This window comes from Anopheles coluzzii, chromosome 3 (genome assembly GCF_943734685.1).
Source record: "Anopheles coluzzii chromosome 3, AcolN3, whole genome shotgun sequence".
NCBI classification, from domain to species: Eukaryota; Metazoa; Arthropoda; class Insecta; order Diptera; family Culicidae; genus Anopheles; species Anopheles coluzzii.
Genome location: NC_064671.1, coordinates 77,854,223 through 77,879,724, shown reverse-complemented (window position 1 = coordinate 77,879,724; position 25,502 = coordinate 77,854,223). Strand labels below are relative to the sequence as shown.

Genomic DNA, 25,502 nt, shown 5'->3' with positions numbered 1-25,502 from the left:
AACGAGTTTTCGCTACGGTTCTTTAACATTCCGCGTGCCACGATCGCTGGAATTTCGGAACATCTTCCAGCCCGGCCACCGGTGGTAGCGAGCTGCCCGCTGTCAAGTGGTCGTTGAGATTTCAATTTCGTGAACCCGACGGTGCGCGTTACCGAGAAATGGAGCTTAAGAATTTATTCATCCCTCCCGCCGTGGCATGCGCTTGGTGGCAGGCAGACAGGATCGATTTCACAGCCAAACGTTCGAGAGCGTTTACTTTTCGGGATGAAGGTTATCTGAACTGAAGACTTTATCCAACAAGTCAGTGACAGTTGCCAGTATCATAATCGGGCAGAACTGAAAGACCCTTAAGCGATGCGAGCGATACAACGGTGGTCCAAGCGCGTTCGTCGCTTTGACAGCGATTATCGGAATGGACAGGCGGGAAAATGAAATCTCCTCCGCGAGACGATTCCACTGACGCCCCATCTCATGTCCGGGGCTACTGCACCGCGGGAAGCCTTGTCGATGCTTTTGTGCGTTAGAGTGAAGGAGAGGAGATGCAGGGGATCAGCTTAAATATGCCCTTCAATCGGAAAGCCGTCAACAATTTACCAAACGAAGGTACCTACTTCTCGGAGGAGATACTTCAACACATAAAAGGGTGTCCAAAAAGGTGGAAAGGGGAGCAAACAATCTCACGACTCGCTCGTCGATGAGGCGTAAGATGAGCTATATCCGAATGTAAACAAGAACTTTTACACACCAAATTAGGCATTCCGGAGGGAATCCGTTCGAGCCGTAGTGGGGTGCCGAGTTCGAAGAATCTTTCTACTGGCGATGCCCCTACGCCCCGAGACGAACCAGTTCAGCAAAGGTCAGGCATCTGGTAGGCCAAAGCTTCTTTTTTTGCACTCGTGTGGTCTTGAACACATTGGAGCTGGAGATTTGGCTGGATCCTTTAGCTTGGATGTTCATCCATGCATACGTACCCGAAAGCACAACAGCGGAAAGGAAGCCGTTTCTCCGGCGAGCTGGCGAAGCTCGGTGGCATTAAGATATTTTTCTAAGTATTATCCGAACCACTGGGCACGTGATTATAATATGACACTTTTAACACATTCTTTTGTTTCGCTTTGTGCAGACTTTGGCAGGCATCTTGTGCCTGGCCGCAAACTTCCGTGCTCTGTGGTTTTGGTTAGGTTATGGACTGGGTCTGGTTAGAGGCTCGTTTCTTCGCTTTCGAGAAAGCTTTCATAACGAGGTTACGCATATAAGGAGGGTAAGGTGTCCTTGAAAATGTAAAAATAGGGCATAACAAATCCTTGCTGACGTATGTTTGATATAAAAACAACAAGCACTATGGAAATAAAAAACTTGAGGTAGTGGGACATTAATAGAATTGATCATTATTGATTTGATGGTCTTATTTTACTCCAAGAATTTGTTCTTGAATGTTGATTCATTTTTGAATGCATTTCCGATCTTATTTTACATCTGGTTATTATAAACCGCATCTGTTTGACCCAATTCCGTCTACATCTAGTCTTAACTTCGCGTTTCTTGGGAAGATCTTTTGGAATAAATCACAATTTGTCAGTCACATTTTCGGATCCCTATGATCGTCGCTCGGAAATGAACCAACCGAACACAAAACATTGTAGAAAAAGGGGCCTGTACGGATCACTTTTATCAGCCCATTTCATCGTCCAATTAATACCCGATCAGCGAACGGACCCGACCTGCTGCGTGTGCGCTTGCCGCTAGCGTTTGCCCGGGAAGGGAAGTCAAGAGGATCGCTTACTGGGCTGGAGATGATTTGCGAGATTGTTGCTAAGCATATTTACTCCCTCGGTCTATCGGTTCGTGCAAGCTCCCATCCTTTTCCCCTGCCTTCGTGCCGTGTCCATCGGCGCTCGATACCACCTCGAACCGTGTTTGTGCCGTTTAGCCGTTTATGTACCAACAACCATCACCCGTACCGGGGTGGTGCTGAGTCACGATTGTAAACTGGCGTGGCGTTGAGGAGTTGTTCCTAGTCACCGTAGGAAGATCGTAGAAAGGGTGCACAAGGGAGAAAGGGAGAGAGCGCGGACCAAACAAAACAGAATGGTAGCAAAACGCATTGCGGGGCAGCCGCGCGCAGGAGCTACACCGGAATGTGTGTGTGCCTGTGTTGTGTTGGGTGAGCAATTGACGCCTTCGAACCTGAGGCGGTCCCGCTAACATACCTCACGCAGTGGCCGAACTTGGGCTGGGTAGGTTGAACCGATGTTCGTTGAATTTTTCGGAACACCGAAACCGAAACCCGGGGCCAAACATTTAACCATCAATCATTCCGGAGTTTCGCACCCGCCGCAAGGCACATACACATACGAGAGCCGGGGAGGTTTCGAGAGCCAACCCGTCTGGGCGCAACCGAAACCGCGATCGCGTAATAATAGTTTATCTGCACTGAAGTGGAAGTATTATCATCAAAATATTGTTATTGTTGTGTTATTGATTAAGTTTTCTCTTTCCTTTTCCTCTCTCTCTCTCTCTTTGTCCCTCAGACTTCCTTTCTGTCTCGATGCTCGATACAAATGAGCCTGCGCGGTAAAAGAAAATCCAGTGAGCACGAAACCGAACCCATCCCCAGGTACGACCGTTCCCATCTCGTCGTTGCGTTGCCGGTCGAAGCCGCCGTCACTTTTGTTACCGTCCCGGCGCGTCTTGAAGCACTCTGAAGGGCTTTCTTCTGTACCATTGTGCCACTATTGAATAAGGCAACGGGGTGAAGGAAGCGGGTTTTGAAACGCTCTTCTTGCCTCCGCACTGTGGGCTTCACTCGCCGGGGTTGACGGTTGACGGAAGATCGCCGCAGCAGCAAAAGCAGCAGTAGCGGCACCCGGCATTCAGACGAAACCGTTTACCTCAAAACTGTGTAATTAATCCATTTCCAAATAATCGTAACCGGGTTCGGTGCCCACTGGGACCCTGGGGGCGATGAAATCTTTTGGCGGGCTTGCCTCCCGTGTTTGCGTGTTTGTTGCGTGCGGGAGTAATGGTGCGCATTCGAAATGATTCGAGACGCACCGATCGATCGTGGTAGGTACTATTGGTAGGTTCTATCGCACGACAGTTAACTGACAGCTGAGTTTCACCGACTTTTGAAGATTTCTTTTTTTTAGGTACTGGGGGGAATTGTGAGGGTTTTTAGTGTTTATTCAGCCCATATATTGAGCACGAAACTATTTCTCCAGCAGCGTAAGGCTTCTGCGCCGGTAGAAGTGGTGTTGTCATCATTTTAACCTTTGCAGGTAAGATTTTATTTCGATGTGGATGACGAAATGTCAATTAACATGAAGGGACTTCCTGGAGGAAACGGACAATTTAGGAGACTATCAATATAAAATTTAGGAGCATTATGTTTGCATTATGTTTTGTTGATTGAAATCAAAACCCTAACATAAGACATTCTCATTTCAAACTATACTTTCTGGATACAAGAAATCAGAATTGAAGTAGTAACCAGCATTGAGCTTTCCAGATAAGTATTCCAAAGATAAGGGATTGATAGGCTTTAGAGCCAGATGTTCGGAATCACATTTAACTCATCATAACTCAGAACACTGGGTTGATACAAACACTGAGCAACAGCATCCATTACCTTCATATCAGTGCTCCAAGGTTTTGTAATGGAGTTAGTGTTAATCGATTTTTCAGTTGCGAAACAATAATAGCAAATAAAAGATCGCTAAACTAACACCACCGCATTTCCTTTCCTGTTTTTATTCCCCTTACAAAAGACAAACACCAAAAACGGGGTTGACTCCTCGGCCTCGCCACTCCACTCCTGTACTAAGTGGATCAAACATTCCCCAAGGTCCCGTAATTAATTCAGTGCTTTATTAGAGATTTTATGGAACGAGCGGTCATAAAAGTTGAAACTTTTACGATCGGGTTTGCGATCGGTTTTCGTGTGCTGGCGGGAACACCAGCATTCCTGAACGGTTCACTTTTTTTCGGTCCGGATGGCCTTGAATGGAGCAAGACCACGCCGTTCAAAGTTTTGGTTTTTATCTGACGCTGGAGCTTAGCTTTCGGGTGCCTTACATTCGATTGACACCGGACAGCTTAGAATGCAATGGGGTTGGGATTCTGTGCCGATGCGAAGTTTGGCGTGACGATCAAAGTGAAGTTGTCCATAAACAGGATGTCAAAAAAAAAAAAATCGGCAAATTTTACAGCGAATTTCCGAAGTATCGCTGGAATAGATGCAAGACATAAAGCACAGTTCAAGGACCTGCCGATAATTTTACAGACCTTAGAACTTGTTCCTTTGTTTTTACGACGGTAGCTCAAACAGCTCAAGTTTGCCTTTGAAAAATGAAAACGGCAGATAATCTGTGGGCATTCTGGTGCCCAATATACATGTTCCTTTATTTAATCGATCCCCAATGTCTAGTCTTCATAGCGTCACAGTGGTTAGCATAGGTCTTCCAAATTCTAATGACTATAGACGCCAGCATTTTTATGACCCCAGAATTAAATTGGCTTTGGGAACAGTACCGGTTTCCGAGAGCCCGGAGCACCGACACTGGCTATTTTTACGATCACCAAAGTCCATTATCGAAACGATGATTCCGTGGAAGGTTTTGGAGCAGGCTACGACGTTTACGACCACGAAATAGTATACCGAAATGGGCTGCATTGTCCTTACCGTCGTAAAATTACGGCTGGCGTAGCGTGGACTTTGTCCCCACGCTAATCCTTTTTACTGACCGTCGCTCGTTCGGTCTAAAGGGGTTCCGATAGGTTCGATTGCACACGATGCTTACGGCTAGTCGTGCGGGAACGAACGTATCGTCCCTGATCATACAATTGCAATCTCGTGCTGACGCTAAGAAGCGAACTAGTGGAATCCATTTCTCAGGCGCATACACCCAGAACCTCATTCCATACGCGGTGACGGTGCAGCAATAAATCTTTCTCCAGGTTCTTGCACAAAAACAGTATCAACCGTGTGGCCGTACTAGATCGCGATAGTGATCTCAATAGCGGATACGTCTGGATTGGCGCCGAAGAAGCAGGGGTGGGGAACAGCTTTCAGCAAACCACATCGTGTATCGGCTAGACTACGGTGTTGTTGCTGCTGTTGGTATTTGCATACATTTTCCACCCAATAAGCACGAAGGCAGACACACCATCGATCGATCGAAACCCGCACAAACGATCGGACGCTTTCGGAACGGTCGGATAATGAGTTTCCCTACTCTCACCAGCAGGCCCATTCCGCCAAGCCAGTTGCCCAATGGTAAATGGACACATTTTACCGCCGTTTGTAGATAAAGCCATAACGGCCGGTACCGGTCGGTCGCCTGGTGGCTTGGGCAGCAGCACCGCTAATTAGAGAACTATTCGGCTCACCGCCTTTTCTTATGAATATTGTCACCTCACCTCACGTGGGAGCACGACTTTCGCGGGCTGGATTGATAGGGATAGTTTGTGTTTTAATGATCGGACTCGATCAGTGGCGAAAATTGGCCTCGCAAAGCCCTGTCGAACGACACATTCGCCCGGCGCTCATTGGCTTCCTCAGCAGCAGAGCTGTAAAACGGGCAGCAGCAGAGGGTTAATTTGATGATCAATTTGGGATTGATCGATGTCGTCAAATTTCCCGTTTTAGTGGGCGCTGCTTTCCCAGTTTTTTCGCGGATTGTGTTTTTATGGAGAGTAAGATAGGAACGAAATACAAACAAACAAAAAACCCCGATTCAATTTGGATACGCATGGAGACTTTGGATGTTAATGATTATGATGCCGTTGTGTCATTGGGCTAAGCTGATAATATGTAGATCTCATTGGAAAGGAAATGTGAATATGATGTGAAAGGTTTTAATATCCAGTATGTTGTGTAATATTCAACATAAATGTTAGTTCCAGAGAGCACACAATATCTTTAATAAAAAAAATCCTAACACTCAAAATTAGTGTGCATAATATCTTAATCTACGTTTACTCCAAGCATTTGATCTCCAGCCGTCTTGTGACGTTCAGTAGACAACCGTCAAATTATGACATTATTCTTGAAAAGAAACAGAACATGCCCACGGCTAAGCTTCAACAGGAAACCTCCATTCCTTGCTTTCTTGCCTTACGCTTTAGACGGTGCCTGCAATCTCGGGCTTTGTGTGCGACCAGGCAGACCACCTTGCCCACATAAGGAGCACTTGCGCTGCGCCGTTTGATTTACGCGCCCTCCAAACTGCGCCATATCTTAATTCCTACCACCCGAGCGTTGAGTGCACCCGAACCCGCGTGCCCTCTAGGTGCGGTGTGCACGCGCGCACTCCGGGGGCACCATTTGTGATTCGCTTTAATTGATATTGCCTGTCCGGCCGGCGCTCATTAATGTCCCGCGTGTGACACGAGCTAGGTGAAATTAGAAATGTAAATTCAATCTCGCCCACCGAAACGGGCGGACCAATTGCTAATTCACCGTACCGCGACAAGGGCTGTGCGAAATGTGTGCGGTGGGTTGAGCAATCTCGCAGATACTAAAAAAAACAGCCAACAGACACCATATATGTGAGTGAAGTGAGAAGGAGCTTGATGGAACCACTTTTACAGAGTGCACCGGTTTCGGTAGCGACATGCTGGTTCGCCATAACCGTTTGCTTTGACACAGAGCGAGCAGCAAGTGCAAGCAAGTTATCTACGGGAGAGACCGGGGTTAGGTTCAATTCGGAAGACTAGGATTTGTTTGGACCTATTCCGTCACAGCAAGCTATCGATTAAATCGTGTGCAATTACGTCCAAGCGGGAGGGGAAATACAATTTATTTCGAAGCAATTTTCAAAAAAAAGGAGATATTTAATGGTAACTATAATTGACATCCACGTCACTAGTTCTTAGTTTTTTTCCGTTGTTGCTGTTGTCTGTCCAGTTACGTGTAGGAACCGATTGCGTGATGTTAATGCTGAAACGGATCTTGATTGGTATCAAAACAACAGGAAATTATCGCTCTAACTTAGCGGAGGGAGATGGAAAATCGATCAAAGTTTAAGTAAATTCACCGCACACAGCCAGCAGCGCTTTTCAAGAGCGCCTGCGGTAATAATTGGACCCAGAGCACAAATGATGGTACCCTCACGTGCCCACTAGATGTCTCCTGCTGCGACAGCACCGGTCGTAGCTGCGCTAGATTGTACCAGATCTCGTACCATGATCAGAGGTGGTCAGAGCACTTAGTGGTGAAGATTTTGGTTAATAAAATTAAACCCCTCAAAGAGAAGCGAGGTCACGCCTGGCCACCAGCGGGTGCCTTTTGTCGGAAGGCACACTTCCGAGTGTGTGTCTGTGTGTGCTCGGATTTCAATTACATTGGGCTTTTTCGGCAGGGCTTGTGCGCGAGTTCGGCAAAACACAACAGCGACGGTCTCTGTGCGTCATACAGGGGAAGGTACTTTCGAACGGCAAGGCATTTCAATTACCACATTTTCCACACCTCACAAAAAGCTCGCTAGGAGTCGCCACCGCCGTCGCCGCCGCCGATGCCCACCAGGCGGGGGGTCGTACGAGATCCAAATCGATACGGAATGAACGCAACTCGCATGCAGTGAGTAATGATCCTGGCGAGTCGGTCAAAGATCAGTCAGAAGGCTTGGACAGCTACCCCTTTTGAGGTGGAGCTTGTTTTTTTTTGCTTTTTTTGTGGCACGGTTTGCAGTCGACTGCAGAGGCAGTCGTGGTCAGTATTATTATGACACTGATTGATATAGATTGTAAACCTTTACCCCACTCTGCTGATGCCGGTTTAGGTCAATCGGATAAAAAAGAACCATTTTTTAACACATTACCCGACACACCTTCACCGCTTACGGGGCGGTATAATGTAAGGGTTTGAGTAATTGCTACCAAAACTGCATCTATCGGTGCTCCTTAGGTCGACAAATCGTTTGAAGCAGAATACATCAATATTTTAAGATTCCTTTTTGTACTTTGTGATGTGTACCCTGAAGCGTACTGGTAAAAAATGGATTCCGGGATTAAAATATGAGTTCATCCGTCACGGTGTAAGTTATCGCAATGTAATTCCACTCAAAGAGTCTCCCCCAATCATGCCCGTAGCTGCAGTGCAGCGGAAGCACAAATTAAGTCTGCCATCTGCCACCGGTGGTTCATCTCATCATCAATAAATCACAGCCGGATTTGCGATGCCGGCGATAAACCACGTGACCCAGCTACCTGTGCATCAACAAAAGCCAAAACTCCGACAAAACCGCTCGATTGATCCACGTACAGAAATATGGAGCATATCCTCGGGGCGCTTCTTGGGTTTTTTATCCGTTTTGCGTCATGCATCTGTCAAAACCACATCAACCGTGGTAGAAGATGAGATTCTTCAAGGGGAAAACAAGAGCAAACTTGAAAAAAAATCCCTCACACACCGTATGTGGGGAGCAATTTTCCACCGGATAAGAAATATTGCACGTTCCCTTCGATCCAACTCGGTAATCGTTGTTCGATAAAGTGCCTCCTCCCCTGCCAGTCGCATAAATCGGCCTGCCAACCAGCGAGCCTCCCGCTACGCACCACCACACGCCTGGGAATGTTGCGCGAGCGTTGCTTTATCTCCCGGTCCACGGTGTCGCCTCCGGTGCCGACGACTTGGCGATGGCGAGCCGAGATTAGCGCTGAACTGAGTCCGTGGGAGAGTGATGAAGATTTTTCCCACACCGACCACCGAGTCCCATACATGGTGTGTACGTGTGTGCGTGTGTGTGCGTGTATCTGTACTGCGCTAATGCATGTAAAATTGTGACAAATGTGAGAATTAAAGTTCATTATAATAAACGGGCATGCATAGATGGATAGGTTGGGATAGCAGCAGTAGCATTTGAAAGGAGCACTTCCATATCCGATATCGCATGTATGGTGTGCATTCGTGTGTATGTGTGATTTTGAGCGTGTATGTCTCTCTATTCCAACACGGCAAAACGTGACGTGTCATGTGGGTAAGCTACGGTGGGTCGTTGGAGATTTCCGGCCCCAGATTAATGGACCCGTGTATCAAGAGGCGCTCGAAGGGATTTAGGATAATCTTGGGGAGGATGGCGTGCGCTTCAGTATCTCGCCATACCATACCATACCATAGATTGATGGCGTGAACTACTTCGCACGGGCGTCGTTGGTGTCGGCAACTAAACGAGTTTTGTACGGGTAGAAGTTCATGGACAATTGTAGCCATTTCACAGTGTATACTTCTTCACGTGTGCTTTAATTAAAAGAGAATCAAGTCGTTCCCTTGCCGAGAACCGTCTTGGGTTTTAGTCACGATATCATGGGCTTGCTTTGCGCAGGAAATAAAGAGAAGAAATGTTAACCTTCTTTGGACCAGATTTGTCGCATGTTGCGAGTCGCGAATGCAGCAAAGATAAGCAGTACGACACGGTTTGGTGTGCCTGCAAAGCAGATACGCAGCAAGACTACATCGTACTGTACCTATACTTCTTGCGGATGTTGAGGTTTATCTGTGGCTTGCAATCGACACTCCAACGTGATGGAAGATAACACATTACTAGCTTAATGTACCATTAGCGACATTGCTTGAAGGTCTGCAACTCAATGATGTACATCGTGATTTAAATAGTTTCCAAAAAGGGTACACATATTGCTCAAAAACCTTTAGCTACAATCGAAGAAACTCCTACCGTTTGACTACTATCTACATAGCGAGTTTGATCGAGTAGCCACGACCGGTGCTTGACATCGGCCGGATCAAGTTACCCCTCATCATCCTCAAAACAATAATCGATCAGCAAAAGCACTAGCAAACAGAGATCCAGTTTAGGACTGTCGATTGATGGACCAATCCAATGGTAACACCTTTCCGATCCACACGATTGATTGAGTGAAACTATTCGTAATTATTTTGCACCCTTCCGTTCAACAGCTTTACCTAGAGCTTCTCTTCCCTAGGTGTGGGTTTGTTTTGAGACCCATCAGGCTTTTGAAGCAGAACTTCCAACGGTAAACACTTACCCGAAAGCAATCGTAACATATCGATCGCGTAATAACGCTGTAATCCCAGCATTGAGCCACTTGGAACAAGTCAGCAGATACGCAGCGAGCGGGATAGCTAGCCTCTCAATCATCGGACCTTGGTTCGTACGGGAGAGAGGATTTTGGAACCATATTTTCGTTGGCTGTTTGTACAAGCCGTAAAGGAAGTCAGCTTTTCGCTGAGCTCACCGAGCACTCGTGGACGAGGGTACCCCAATCCGCTACTCCCGGTGTGTTCGGTGGCGAGATCTTGCTATCGGGGTGTGTGTGTGTGCACCGGATTCAAGCTCGAGTAGGTCCAGGCTCGTCGAGTGGCGTATCGGGTCAATTGCGCACCTCTTAAGCAGGGCAATGTTTACCTTTACCGCTGAACCGGGGCGAGCTAAACTGGCTCCTTGAAGATTAAAAATAGATCATTCACTCTTGGCTGTACTGGGTTGTTCAGGTGAGTTGGGCATTTGGAACGTGTATGAGCAGGCAAAAATAAAATAGGGGGGTATGTGACGGTGTCCAACATTTGCCTGCACAAAGCACGCGCGCGCGTGTGTGTGTGTGTTGGAGTCTGAGAAGCGAATAAATTAATGTCCAAACAACAACGGCGCCATTCCTCTTACCGGGCGCACTGAACCCATGGACATGGTTTCGTTTGGATAAGATTACCCTTTTTCGTACCATTCCAGTGGTCCAGTGCGATCCATTCGGGTGTGCACGCATGGGAACCTGCCCATCTCCAGTGGTACGATGGTGCTAATCAACCCATCCACCTTCCACCGGGAAACCCGTTTTGGAGCTCGTGCTCTCGTTCGCGGCACGTACAACGTACAACGGGCGGAAAAGAAATTTATGATTCCAGGCACCGTAATCAGCTCCAGCGCAATAATCCATGCATCATCATCATCGTCATCTTGCCGGATAACGCACGGTTTTGCATGTAAATGGAAGGTTGTGTCTACCTAGTGCACTATGGATCTACAGGAAGAGGCAGGCACGATTGCAATCATCACACGCCCATGGACATAATTCACTCTGCGCGGGACGTTTGGGTAACGATTGTGTTTTAATTAGAGCTGCTACACGACAGGTGAGTGCTGAGAAGCTGGTACATGGTACTGTTTATCGCACAAAGGTATGCAGGCTGATATCTAAGATTAATTCCCCTGGCGTACCTGTGCGTTCTGCATGTTGTTATTTTCGACCGATTTTATCAATACTCATAACATTGCGGCTCCTTCGCGCATGCAATAAATCATCCAATTCGGACACATCATCGTCCCCTTTTCTGCGCCGGCCGGTCAGGTTGTTTTGTGAACAACAACCTATTGATCGCTTTTCAAAATCGTTCAAAAGCGCAAGACAAATTACTTGCGCGCTCGGTTTGCTAAATCGCGCTCGCTACAATCACCAAGCAATCACCTTTGCGCCTCCGCCGCCGGTACGATCCGCCAACAATTCATTCGTGGTGTTCCGTTCTTCCCGTTGCTCCATCCCGGTACCGGTCTTTCTGAGCTTTTCTTCGGTGTCATAATTACCTCCAGAGCGCTTTCGCTCGCTGTTGCCGGCTTATCAGGCCGGCCATCTAGTGGCGGCGAGAAGAAACACCGGCACCTGGTGCAGAGAGAATGTGTTAAATCAAACCCGTACTCATTCAATAAATCAATCGTTTATCATTACGTCTCGATCGTGTGGGGCTGGGGCGACCAGCTGGGAGGGAAACGCTCCAAGGCACCGTGTGTGGTTAGCGTCCCGACGAAACGATGCTGATCGTAATCGTTTCGCTTCCTTTTGGCTTTACAAGAGGGCGGCACACATCCCATAACCTCCACCCCGTGAGATGAGCTAAAGTGCGAGAAGTGCTGCAGTTTGCAGCAGCAGCCCAAAAGCAGCCCCACTCACAGCGCATCATTAACCATCATCAACTGTGGTCGCGGTCGGTGTGCGGATTTGCTCCACTGTCGGCGGCAGCCAGGATGAGCCCTTGCAAGAAATTTGCATATCATTGCGAAAAGGAGGAGTTTGTGTCCTTCCTTGCAAATCAAAAGAAAGAGATGCCTGCGTAGCCCAGCTACCGCCAGACACCGGCCAGACAATCGGCAGTCGCCTGTCGCCGAGCGCTTTCCGTCTGGCGGTTTTGCGCTGTCGATTGATTGAAGGATGATTAAACCTCCTGCCTGCCCAGGCAGTCTTCATAGTTAGCCAACAGTATATCTGGTTGAATATTTATTGTCGCATTTCAGAGCGAACGAGATTGATTGAGGCAGATTAGGCCGGGGGCCGGTTGGTAGACAGATAGCGACCGAATCCGGAAGTGGCCACAGTGTTGTGCATTGTACAATGTATTGACGTTGCTTTTTGAGGCGGTGAGACCCGGGACCCCCCACACGCGCACACAGTGACCGTCTCGACACTTACCTTCCGAGATGAGGCGCTCCCGGATTTCCCACGCGAAGATGGTCGGATTCTCCCGCTTGTACTGCTCGATCTTGGACACGACGGCCGGCGTTGCCACCTTCGGCTTGGATCCGCCGATCAGTCCCGGTGGCCTTAGAGTGCCTGGTGAAGAGAGAAGAACAGAATAAGAGCACGCAATTGAAGGATTGTTATGATTGGCCAGAAGGGATTACGCTGCATGGTTATTTAATAAACATAATTAGCATTTCTGTTGGAGCAAATGGACGACCCTGAAGAAAGGAGGATCTTGAGGAGCAACTTCGAAGCGGATTTTTGTTGGGAATAGGTTCAACCTCCAGAGATGAACCAAATCTTCAGAAGTCAACTATGCTCGACTTTTGAAGTAGACTTCAAGTGATCTACATCAAACCGTGGCTTGCCGTGGTACGAGTTCTTCCAAGCATCGATTTCCAAAACCCCAATTCTGTGCTTTAGAGACACTTTCCTTCGTACCAAAATACATTTCGAAACAAGAGAGCTCATGGGTTTTACATTCCCGATCGTTTTCACCACATCCACACCGGAAACCCTCGGGAGGTACGCTTTGACTCTAAATCAGCACCATTTGTGGCGATGAAATATGGCACAGGGTGCATAATTTTGCCCTTATCCGCTGACGCTAAAGAAGGAGGAGGCCACCGAACGATCGAGCCTGCACTACTACTCCCTACTCGCAAGCTCGTAATTAATTACGATCGGCGATTTTTCAACTGTTCGCTGTAACTGCTGCAACTTAACCACCCCCAGGGCTAGGTTTCGATCTCTCCAGAACTTCCTCGCGAATTGTAATATGCGCCATATTTCAGCACGCAGCGGCAGGACGTTCGCGCAAATAAACCAAAAAGAGGGCGGCTACGGATCGCTTCCGATGACATATAATTTCACCACCGAAAGCCGTAACTGGGGATGATCCCTTGCGCAAGGCCTCGCGGGTGGCCAGATGTGATGATGTGGAGCCATAAATAGATCCCCCTCGCGCAACTTTTCGGTTGGGCCAGCCCACCGGAGTGTTCCTGCACGCGGGTGGTCAACAGCAGCACGGTAAGCAGACGGCGTTATCAACGCCATGCGATCATCGTGGCAGGGGCCGGCTTTTGCCGCCAAGGGCTCATCGAAACGATCCGACGCGCAGGAGTCGGGAAGGTCGAAACGGACCTGCCTGGGAAGTTACGGCCGATAGGAAGGAGGACTGTTGAATGCGCAGGAAACGTTCGATTGCAGCTGAAGAGACGTCTAGGGGTTGCGAACCAAGGGGGTAGCTTAAAATATATGCCTTCCGGCGTTGCTGTGTTTATTCTGAGCATCACGTTGCTGCAATGCCTAATCGTTTGTCCCAGCAGATCGTCAGAGGGCCAATAGCCGAATCGAAGACGCCGATAGACGCGGCCGATCTTGAGCGTTAGATAACGCATGCGTTCCTGTGTGTACACTGTACTACGCGCACGCTCAATCGCTTCAAGATCGCGATCGTCACAAAGCCGATCGATCGTCGCCGGTCTAGGGATGGACGATGACGACCAAGACGACGACGACGACTCGCATCAAACGCACCCATTGGGGTTGTTTCTTCCTTTTTCGCCAAGCTGCAATGCGTCGCCTCGGTTGGCCATTTTTTCCCATCGGCACAACTCGAGCACACACACACATGTTTTCTGCTTACATATTTATAAGCCCTTGCGAAACGGAGTTTGCAGTGACTTCGATTTCCTGCTCCGGACCCTTCCCCAGACGGCTTCCCTTACCGGTGTGCGCGGTTAGGTCGTGTCTGCATTTTGTTTCGCTTTTGCAAGCTGGCGGGAACTGTGATGTTTAATCTAATTAATTGACTGCGTGGCTGCTTCTCGCTTGAGGGTCTACGTCAGCTGAAACCACTGGAATGGACGGAGCGAGGACATGCGCCGGACCTGCACATAATGTGGCATAAAATGATGATTTATAGCATTTTAATGTCCTGAAGGGAGGTTGTGTCTTTTGCACTCCGTCTGATGTAATTCTGCGAAATGGGTTTCTTGGGGTGTCGCGTAAGTGCAGTCCGGTACGAAGAAGCTTACTCTGTACAATCTCCTAGACATCTTGGGTAATCGAAATCGTTACCCTTTGAAAAGTCACCAGCAAACTAGGCATCAGCAGGTGGGCGGCACCACAAAACGGTGCTAGTTTATTTCCTTTTTCAATCATTTACACTCAAACAGGCCGCCCGACGCCCCTCGGCACCCGAGGTCGTTGAGAAAGGTGAACAAGCTCGCGCTAAAGAATCAGGCTCACCAGACCACCGGCATTGCGCTCCGGCCATCCTGCGGGCGCGAAACGAAACGGACAAATTGCGTCCCGCACACCGGGTGGTATCGCAGATCAACGAGCACGAGTAATCGAGAGCAGCCGGGGCGAGTGCACGGGAAGAACGGTTTGGGAGGATCCGGTCAGTCGGCACTTTGCCATCGGGGACGGCCAGGTGCAGACCTAGCCAATGAGCCGATGTGAGCACGCGCGGCAGTTGTTAACTCAACAGGAGGTGCGCTACCGTAACTTTGGTTTAGTCGTTTGGACAAAAGATGCCGCCAACATGGGGGGGAGGGACATTAGATCCAGCACATCCGGGTGGCTTCAAGCGGAGCCATATTCTAGCAATCACCGGAAGTCCGAGAGTGATTGCAAAAAAAAAAGAAAGAGCTCAATCAGCCGTGCAAGACCGGCGGCTTCACTGTACGGAAACCGACCGTTTGAAGGCGGAAAGCTCTTTGATTGGGATCCTCCCCGTGGATCATTCTTCAGCAAAACAATTTGTTTGGGAGAAAATAACTTTAATTTCGGTTTGGAATCGATGGACGGTAGAATCAGTTTGATTCGTTTTTGAAGAATTTGATCGGATTGGGATCGGGATTAAAGCTACCGCCGTCCCGTGGGGGCATGCTCTAACCGTTGCAGAGCTCCTCAGAGCTCCAATTTCTGGGGTCCAAATTCTTTCGACGGTCGACGAATGGGGTCCACGTATAAACTCGTTGGATTGTATCAAATTATAAGCTCGGCTGTTTAACTGTCCCTCCCAGAAGCGGTTAATAAAGCCTTCCCTATTTCTATTAATTACACACACAACCCTCTAGCTGAGAATCATTTTTTTTTGGGAAAAGGCATTCGTCATCAACGAAAAAACGACAACAACAACTACATCGAGACACGCAAATTGTGAGCGCACGGGTTTGTGAGCAACGATGGCGTGTCGCGTGAGGATCGCAACGGTAGTCAACCGTGGGCATTAATTTCACAGAGCGATCGTCCGCGCATACCTGCGGCTCGCTTTAATCATCTGGTGTTGGGAAGTTATTTTGGGTTTTTAATAGAAGATTTTTTTTGTTCGATGGTTTTGTGTGGACTCGCTTCCGATCAATTCGCTGGTGTTTTTTTTATAATTTGGAGATGCTTTCACGCAAGACCACGAACCGGATGTGTGCTTGTCCTAGGGGCGAACGGTTTTAATTTTTCCCCTGATGGATGTTATTTGTATGACGGATACACCCAAATGTCAAACTCTTTGTCTGCAACGTCCACACGTTTCGAGAGAGTATTATTACATATCTCAGTGTGCGGTTTTGTCCGGCACTGAGTAACCACACATTAGCATCTCTCCAGCACCGATTTTCGATTTCATTCAACAGAACGTTGTAAATACATGATGAATTAAGTTACACGCCCCGAGTTGGGGGTGGTCGTTTCCATCACGCTCGTGCCGGTTGTCCGAATTACATATCAGTTATCACACAACGAGGTAGGTGCACAAGTGGTCTATGAATATTTATTAGAGCCGATCGCCTTTTCCCGGTGGTGCTGCAAAGGTTCGATGTCACCCATCGTTCCATCGGTTTGATTTACGGTTTCGAATCAATCAAACTGTTGTTGTGGTGCTGCTGCTACTGCACTGTGGCCAACTGTGGCAACGGTTCGCTTCGGTGAGGCTGATGAGGTTACCGCTAGCCTCAGGCAGCTCCCGCGCGGCATACCATTTGCATACAATGTGCAACAGTCCGAAACCGAAAACGGTCGGTTTAGCATGTTTGCTTTTGTGTGTGTTTTTTTTTTGCATGCACCTTTGTCTATCCGCAATCTGACAGACGGATGGAAGTGGCGGTTGTCATCATGGGAACGAACAAACACACATATCCGAACGCTACCGTTCAGCGAGGAGATTGCTAATGAAGATGTTAACGGATTGCTTGATCCGGTGGGATTGGAAACGTTTTAGTAAGGGAATAATAATCACAAGCTTGAGCTCAGCCTATCTGGTGAAGCATTTCCTACTGGTCAGGTTATCAGTTAGTCAGCGTTTTGGTCAAGTGGACAGATCAGCAAACGGAGAAGTTCCGGCCTTGGCAGGAAATTACACACAAAAGTGACACACAAAATGCCATCTGTCGTAGAAAGCCGCTCGCTGCAGGTGAAATCGACATCTGACATGACATCTCAACCCCAAAATCATTACCCCGCAATAACTTAACCTCGTTGAAGTACCAGCAGCCAGCAGGGTGGACCAGCAGCAGTACCATTGAATGCGCTCCAGATCCAACTGGAGCGATATGAGCGCAATAATGCGTAATTCAATTAAAATTCTCGTTACAGTTTGTACAAATTACTGTCTCGTTGCTTGTTGTGTATCGATTCCGTTGTTCACAAGTATCGAAAACGAGACCGAAAAAAGCGGATAAAGCATGCTGATACTCAAGGAAACAAAGCAAAAGGAGATAAAAAACACCAAAACCAAACCACAAACCGCATCGTACAAAAGAAACATGTTGAGAAAATAATAATAAAACAAAACCAACCCAAAAAGCCAGATAGAAGTAAGGTGTGAATAAATTACCATTAACAATCGGTACGTGAGGGCATTATTTTCACACATATACGCACTGGTTCGTACCTACATCACCTCGCTGTGGCCTCGTCTCGTTCTGCATCAGGTGCATATTTTCGGTTTCAGTATTTTACATTTTTTTTTTTGAAGAATTTCTCCTTTTCATCAGATATTAGGATGGGCGTACACGAAACATTTTGTTGCACCGAATGCATGCTGCAGACAGGGGGCGATCGATTCGCTATCTAATTAATTGTATTATAATTTTTCAATTGAAGTGTGCAATTATTCGCCACCGACTGAGAGGTTCGATTCCCTCCACGAGGGTGGTATTTGCCTTACGGGCAATTTTTTGAAATTATTTTTTATGCTTAAAAACCATGTGTTGGAAGAGAATAAGCATGGAAATCTCAAGAAAAAAATGTATGCGATTTTCTTAAATGTTTATCACAAATTTGGAAGCTTCTACATCCTAATTCAAGGTAAAGATTCAACTTCAAACCATTTCCTAATGAGTGAAGTAAAAGTGACAGCTTCTTCCTTCGCTTGGTCTTTCCGGCCCCGCGCAAGAGTCGCGACATCAGCAACAGGTTTATTTTTTGCGCCGCACCGCACGGCTGACCATCTGGCGAAAGGAAGGGTCCCCAAAACAGACTCAAAGTTCGCCGATTGATGGGGCGAAATGGAAGCAAATTATGATGAAAAGTTTGTGTGCTTGGTGTACGACTGTTCGGACACGGTACGAAAAGCAGCTGACTTAAAACATGTGCCCGCGAAATGTGCAGCTAGTTTGGTCTTAAATAATAGACCGTAGCCCTTTTAGTTTGTTTTCTGGATTTTCAACAGCGCTTACAAACCAATATGCTAATTAGCATCCCAATTTTCCGCCGCTTTCGTTTTTTTTTTTATTTGGGAGTTCGCTCCGGCTGCACGTGCGTATCAACGTTGCGATCTGTGTTGCTGATCATTGCCACACGTAGATAGTGATTATCCGCCGATTCTGGTGGACAAAAACAAACAACACCTTTCGCACCGTTGCCTCGCCTCAGCAGCCGAAACTGAAACGACGAGAGGAAATTAGTTGAACCAAACCCACATTTCGGCGAGCTGCAACAGCAAACAAAGCCAAACACCGATGCCAACCGATGAAATCTTTCGCCAGTTTTTATCGCTCCCTTTCGCGGGCGCAGACACTTTAATTATCCTCCTTGGTCGCAGCAAATGGTCCCGGGGTCCCGAGGGGTAAAACAAAAGCGACGGTGAAATAAATTCGCCATTTAGGAGGTGGCACGAGTATCGATTGCCAATCGGGGCGCGATCGCGCGAGATGCAAATTAGCTTACAGCAGCCGCCTCAGGGGGAGGAGCCGAATCCAAGAAATGAGCCGCAAACATAGTTATGATGTTTTTTTTTTGTTTTTCATTCAGCCACCTTGGTGATATGAAAAGGAAAGACAAAAAAATAGCACTCTTTTTCGGCACAAACATTGGGCACGAGGCCAAACGGGGGCCTGCTTTTACGGAGGGTTTTTCCTTCTAGGAAAAAATGAGCCTGCTCCCGACGGTTGCGAACTGTTTAGCAAGGGTGCTATTAAGCTAGCTGCACGGCGTGGCCGTTGTTAATGATAGAGCGAAGCGGGCTCAAAAACAAGCAAGCTTTTCAGAGCGTTTCTACGGTTGTTAGGGAAGGCGTTAAGGAAAAATAAACATACCAACAACATTGGAATGATAAATCATACGCGCAGCCATCAAGTATCGCTGTGTTTGTGCCGCAAAAGCGACGCTAAAAATGCTTTAAAGTGTAATAAAGCGAAGAAACAGGTTGTCGGTCGGCCGGACAATAAAAACAACCATTCCTACACATGTTTTTTCATAATCAGATAAAAGGTAGCGCACATTTCGATGCACAAATAAAAGGTTTTTCTCATGTCCCAGACCCATAAATGCTGTCACGGTATCGCGGTGGTGCGATCGGTCCGGCACAACAAAACAGCAAGAGCTGCGGCTACAACAATTGACGTACTTTAAAAATCGATTACGATCAGCACGGGCACCAGGGCGAGGTGACGATTAATGCAGGCGGGAAAACAATTACACCCAACGCCGCGGTGACGGTTTCGGTGGACGTATGCCGGAGGAAATTGGATTTGCATCGCGGTAGGTTAGCAATGGGGCTGGTGTTTGTGCATACATTTTGCACGATAATCTGGGCGCTCTGGGCGAACGCTGACTGACTGCTGCATCCAGCTCGACCTTACCAGTCGGCGCAGTGATGACAAACACCACGTGACCCTGGGGGTTTGAACATTTTATATGCAAAACATACACACCTTTCCAGCGATGCTATTAGCTTCAGCTTGAGTGCACTTGAAGCCTCCGCAAAAGGTTGTAAGCTGGAAGCAACAGTGCAGCGGAGGACTTTGAGGACAAATTAGGCTAAATTTTGTAATAAAAATTATTACGCCGTACTCGCCGTTCCAGAGACACCCATTAGCACCGCGCAAATGGTAAGTGTTCTTTCCTGTTACTCCTTCTATTAGCCGTGGCGATTGGGTCAGTGATTTAGTGCAGTTTGCTCCAACACGCGGGCCAACACGCAGCAAAAGGTCGCACAAGTGTGACCGTAACAAAACGGTTGTGCAAAGTGGAATAATTTCCCCTTGTTGCGTTCATGCATAAAACATTACAGCCCATTCCGCACGACATGAAGGTGAAAATCGAAGTCACCAACACACACACACACACACACACGAGCGCAAACACCACCATTGCACGTAGTGGTTCAATTGCAGACAGTGTGCAGCAAACATTTTTCCCATTCATCGGACCTGCCCTGCCCTGGCCATCTACACCTTTATGCTCAGTGAGAGAAGGCCAGCACAGGAAGCAGTATGAAGAAGTGCATGTTTACCGGTTGTCTACAAATCGACAGATGCAGAACTGTTTGTCTGGGAATGATTCTGACAGCGGAAGTGGCAACCAACGGTGCAGCATACGGGAAAGAAGAATGGCGAATGGTTCGCTGCTTCTCCGCCCGTTGCAGTCGTTCGTTTGCCCCGAGCAGGGGCCTTCGATCGTACGAGTCTCGTGGCAGGAGTCGTATGTTTGCCGCCTGCGCTGTGGTGTGTTAATTTAGAAAAATTAATGTTGCACGTAAATATTTACCTTTGCATAAATTGAACCCCGCATCGACGGGCAGGAAAGGTAAAGCAAACACGCAGTGCAGACACACACGCACACACAAAAGGATGGTTAATTGTGGTGAAAAGTAGTATGATGGTAGCACCACTCCCCTCTTATATTCCGATAGAAGCAAGCAAGTTCTGTAACAAACGTGGCGCACGTTGAAGATCGTGTAAAGGTAGATAAGATCCGTTCCGATAGCGGCCCGGTGTATCGGTGTAAAGCGCCAAGTAATCGGGGATGCACCTCCGGTACGAAAAAGGTGTGAGTTTCGGATAATTAATGGTGGCGTTTGAGGGATGGAAATGCATTCAGTGAATGATGGGATTCATTCTATCAAAACATAATAACTTTTGAAGCACATTTTACCTTTTCTGTTCTTGGGATGAACCTCTGAAGCTATTGTAGAACAAAGAAATTGAAATGTGTTTTCCTGATTGATGTCTAAAGCGCTCCAGCTGAGCGCCTCTAATAACAGATAATTAACTGTTTTAATTACAAACATCATGAATTAAACTCACACCGCACACACACACACACGCTGCATTAGCATAAACATTGGGTTGGCATAATTTATGAGTGTTTACACGAAAGTTACTTCTTGGGGTTTGAAATTTGTTATTCAAATACGGCACTCACTAGGAGGAAATTCGGGTAGAGCGATAAATTCAAGCACCTAATAAAATTAGGGAACCCTCGAAGCTCGAAGGAAACCCTCAGTGAGCTTCCGGAAGGAGCTCAAAAACCTTCCCGAATTGCCGAAAATATGTAAATTGGGAAAGGGGAAAGTTTCTGTTTTATTGTATTCTCGTCGGAAACTTACCGGGTGGAAGGTAGCTTCTGGGATGCAATAACTTTCAGGCGAGCAGTTCCAAAATTTCCCGCTTGAAGTGAACGAAATATTAAGAACCAATCGGTGGACCCAAGCTGTCTGGCAAATTGCATTGTTACAGTCATAAATTAATAACCATTGCATGCCGCCATCAACAGTGCGCTGGATAGAGTTTGGTAAAAAAAGGGAGGAACCCATTCATACAACAGTTTCAAAATAGTGAACTCAATAAAAAACAACATTCAGAGATAGAGAGAGAGAAAAAAAACAGACCAGAGACATAAAGGCTGCCGAGCACTGCCGAATATCCCAACCGATTCGGTTTCGTTTCCGTTCCGAGGTGTGCTTTCGCTGTAGCTTGTGTGGTGCCGTGACCAGGATACAATCGTGTGCTCTCGCTCCGCACCATTGCCAGCGAGTGTAATGAGGGGTTTGGCTGTTTGGTCGCGCTGGTTTCGGTGGTTTGGGGGTGTCTCTACGGCAATAGGATAATGTTTATTATTTGGTTTCGAGTGTATCGAGAAAAAAAAAGCTCCGTTTGATGTTGTTTTCGGCACACGGCAGCAATGCGAAGAAAGCTCGGGAGCAATACAAAATAAAACGTAGGGAAAACTGGAGGAGGGCATCATTTGAAATGGAGCGTTCAGTTTAAACACTATAATTTCGGTGTTTGCTGCATTGCTATCCACTGCCTCCGTTTCCCTGCCCTTTTTTGAGGGAGGGAGGGGGACTTCATCCGAGTAAATTGGAGTCGATATGACGATAATGAAGTGTTATTATCGGCACTGCCTGTAAAAGTGGCAGCCGGCGGACCCTTCTCTTTGAACCCATACAAACACGATGCTCCGTGACATTCACAGCCCGGTAACCGCCCCGGCCAGATGCTGGCGGTCCGCTTGAATGTGTCAATTGTGTGGCTTTATCTTGAGGGGATTTCTATTTTCTTTTGCTTTTCTCTCTCTCGCTCTTCTTTCGTTTCCATTTTGTCCGCGGCTGTCCAGGCCAGAATCGTGCTCGATCGTGGGTATGGCGAGCGATTTGAATGAAGACACCACTACTACTACTACTACTACTTACCCAACAGCTTCGACACGGCCCCCTGCTGGGTGAGCATATGCTGCGCCAGATCGTAGCCGCGCAGACCGAAGCGGGACAGCTCGAGCAGCCGGTGTTGCGACACCAGCCCGGCCAGGGCGTGTGCGTTGGCGGTACCGGCCGCGCCGGCAGCGGCGGCAGCCGCCGCGGCACCGAACAGATTCGTCGTCGGCTGTACCGAGCCGGGCGAGGGGAGGTTAGGTGAGAGGCCAACTGTAAATATACGAGTGTGGGAGAACACTATTAGTGAAAACAGTAATAAAGCAAAATGTGCGTTCCAGGGTATCTTCGGGCGGTTGTGATTTCGGGGGTTTATGTTGCGTTTTACAATTTCTAGTGCTCCAAAAATGATATGATGCTCTTCAGATGATAATCGTACAGCTGAAGCTATATTCATCATTCTCCATGGAACATCATTCGATCATTTAAAAGCAGAATCTTTCACAGCAAGATCGAAATTCGAAACCACATTTAAACTACTGAGGACTGACAAAATTCTTAAAATTAGCTTAGGATTATTAAAAGTCATGTTTGTCCATTGGAGGCTTAATTTGCCTATCAATTCATTTGCAAACAATTATCTTTCTACACTATTCTTATACTAAGTACAGCGAACATATTCAATTTAAAGCTGGAAAGCAAAAGAAAAATTGTAAAATTCTCATTATGACAAAACAGTCATCCAGTAGTTACACATTGCCTTCCTATATTTATGACATTTATTGTTCTGCCGTTGAATAATACATACATCTGCCTTGTGAACTTGTTTTTGTATACAAATAAAATGATAATTTTTCCATAATTTAAGTCAACCCGATGCCATTTGTTCTACAAAACAGATCAATACATCCTATTGTCCACTGTGATGAAGCTGGATTTGATGAGCGCGATCAATCAACGTCCCCGCTTGCAAAGGGCTAGAAACACACGCGAATCGAATAAAGTTCCCATTTGTATGTTTTTTTGTTTGTTCACTTTGTTCAAACAACCAATAACTTAACCTACACCTCCTCCACGCCAACCGAACCACGCCAACTGTTTCGCACTGCCACGGGCCAAACAGCATAAACCATGCAAGGAAGCAAAGAAATCACCGGCCCTGCGCGTTTGCACCTTCGCACCGAATAGAAACACAGGTAGCGCAAGAAAATGCATTTTTCTTCATCAAATTACAAACGCCCGGGCCCTGCACCGCCCCATCCACAGTGCCAGCCCGTCCCGTGCGGCAAACGGCAGCACGGTTCGGCACGGAAACATGAATGCCGGCACGAAATCGAACACCTTTCAAAGTGTTACCGTATGGCGCCGCTTGTAAACGGGCGTTTACGCTGAGGCGCAAACAAAAAAACCCCAACCATAGCCGCATGGCACTGAAGGGTTGTGCGCAGGGGAAGAATTCAAACAGAAGTCACTGCTGAAAACAATAGAATCGTATATCCTTGTGGCAGTTGGGGCAGTTTTGCTTTTTTTTTTGCCTGTGTTGTTTGTGCCGTGTGCTAACGTCATGTTCTGGCAACGCGTCGGAATTTGTACTCCCGAGTGGAACAACTTCGAATTGGATTGTGATAGCGCAGTCGGCGGACATCGTTTGAATTTTATAAACTCCGTCCAAAGTCCTTGCGCGCCTGCGTGGCACTGCGCCGCTTTTGCGGCAGCCGCAAGAAGTGGACAAGGCAACTGGCAACGCAATATGCAATGTCAAAAATTTATTATAACCAACTTCGGTGGCGGGCAGACCTGGCTGTAGGGTTGTTTTTAGGTCTTCCTGGTCTTTTCTTGCCGGGCGCAGTTCTCGCAGTAAACAGAGACATTTCGACGCAAGCTTGAATGAACCTTTGCGCTGGGGCTGGGAACACACCAGCCATGTGGGGCATTCGTTTGTTCCCTTAAAAAGCGGAACCGGTGCAGAATTTATGCTTCCTTTTTATTCCTTGGCTGGGTGGGGGCGCGAAGGGCGGCCGGGATGTTTGTCTACTGCTGCAGCGCGAGTTCCCGCGAGGAATGGTTGCCGGGGATGCCGGGGATCGCAAGCGGCGCTGAGCAATAAAATACACTATATCCTATCAATGAGCAATACATAATCGGAGCGGGAATCGATCTCGAGCAGGCGAAACGAACACAGACGGCAAATAAGCGCAAAATGCTGCCGGATGCAGCAGCAAAGCAGCAAGCCCCGACAGCGAAACCGTTCCCATCCCATTGAACCCGGTCGCCCTCTCCCATGCCTTCATGGACGCCGATTGATCGAGTACAATTGTTTTAATATTTATATTTGTGTAATATTTTTATTAAATTTATTGACAACTGAATGAACAATCATGGTCTCACCGGCCAAGCTGTCCGAAGGGGCCATCGGTGAAGACTGCGAGCTCGTGTGGGATGAAGGGACACGGGATTACGCGTCGTCTCTCTCTCTCCCACTGCTTCCAACCCGTGAATCCCGGGACCGTTTTGATGACGATTATTTATTAGAACGTACACCGTGTCCCCGTCCCCGGCGCATTGGAACAGTGGCGACGCGCTGTCAACGATACCGAGCTCGGCAATCGGAAAGCAACCTTCCGGCCACTGGCTCGATTCACCGCTCAGTTTTGCGCGTAGAAAAACGCACTCACCACGTCACGTCGGTCGGCCGGTCGACCGACATCTTCATTACGAAATTGCGGAAACCGTTTTGGGCAATTGGGCGAACAGGAAGCACCTTTGGTAGCAGCAGCGCGGGAACGCTGCGCCGTGCACCTAACGAGGCCGCACCGCGCCGTCGTTTTGAATTGTAAATCATATTCAATCGCGACTGATCGGGTCCGGTGGCGGGCAAAGATCAAACGAGATAATGCACTTTTTGCACGAGCGCTGCAAGACAGTTCACTTCGACCGATCGCCCTTTTGGGAGGGCGGTGGAGGCGAGTGAAGGAAGGTTGGCTTTTGCTGGCCGTGCTGTAAACGCTTCGCAGCATAATTGATCATCGGTACGTACGGCGAGGGGATAAAATATTTGCACATGCACATTGCACTTGCTGCTGGATGCCCGTTATTTGCATCCGGCTGGTACGGTGTGCGAAACAGACAGGAAGTT

The 25,502-nt window shown here is 47.7% G+C and overlaps 1 protein-coding gene across 2 annotated transcripts in view; it reads right to left on the bottom strand.

The window, feature by feature from the left end:
• LOC120958056 (paired box protein 6 homolog) overlaps positions 1-25,502 on the bottom strand; it is a 51,341-nt gene that overhangs the window by 3,658 nt on the left and 22,181 nt on the right. For both annotated transcript variants that reach the window (XM_040380603.2, XM_040380605.2), the window contains exons 3-4: positions 22,409-22,639; positions 12,436-12,576 (exon numbers count right to left, since the gene is read on the bottom strand). In XM_040380603.2, the coding sequence (XP_040236537.2) occupies positions 12,436-12,576; positions 22,409-22,639 (372 nt within the window). The remainder of the gene's footprint in view (positions 1-12,435; positions 12,577-22,408; positions 22,640-25,502) is intronic.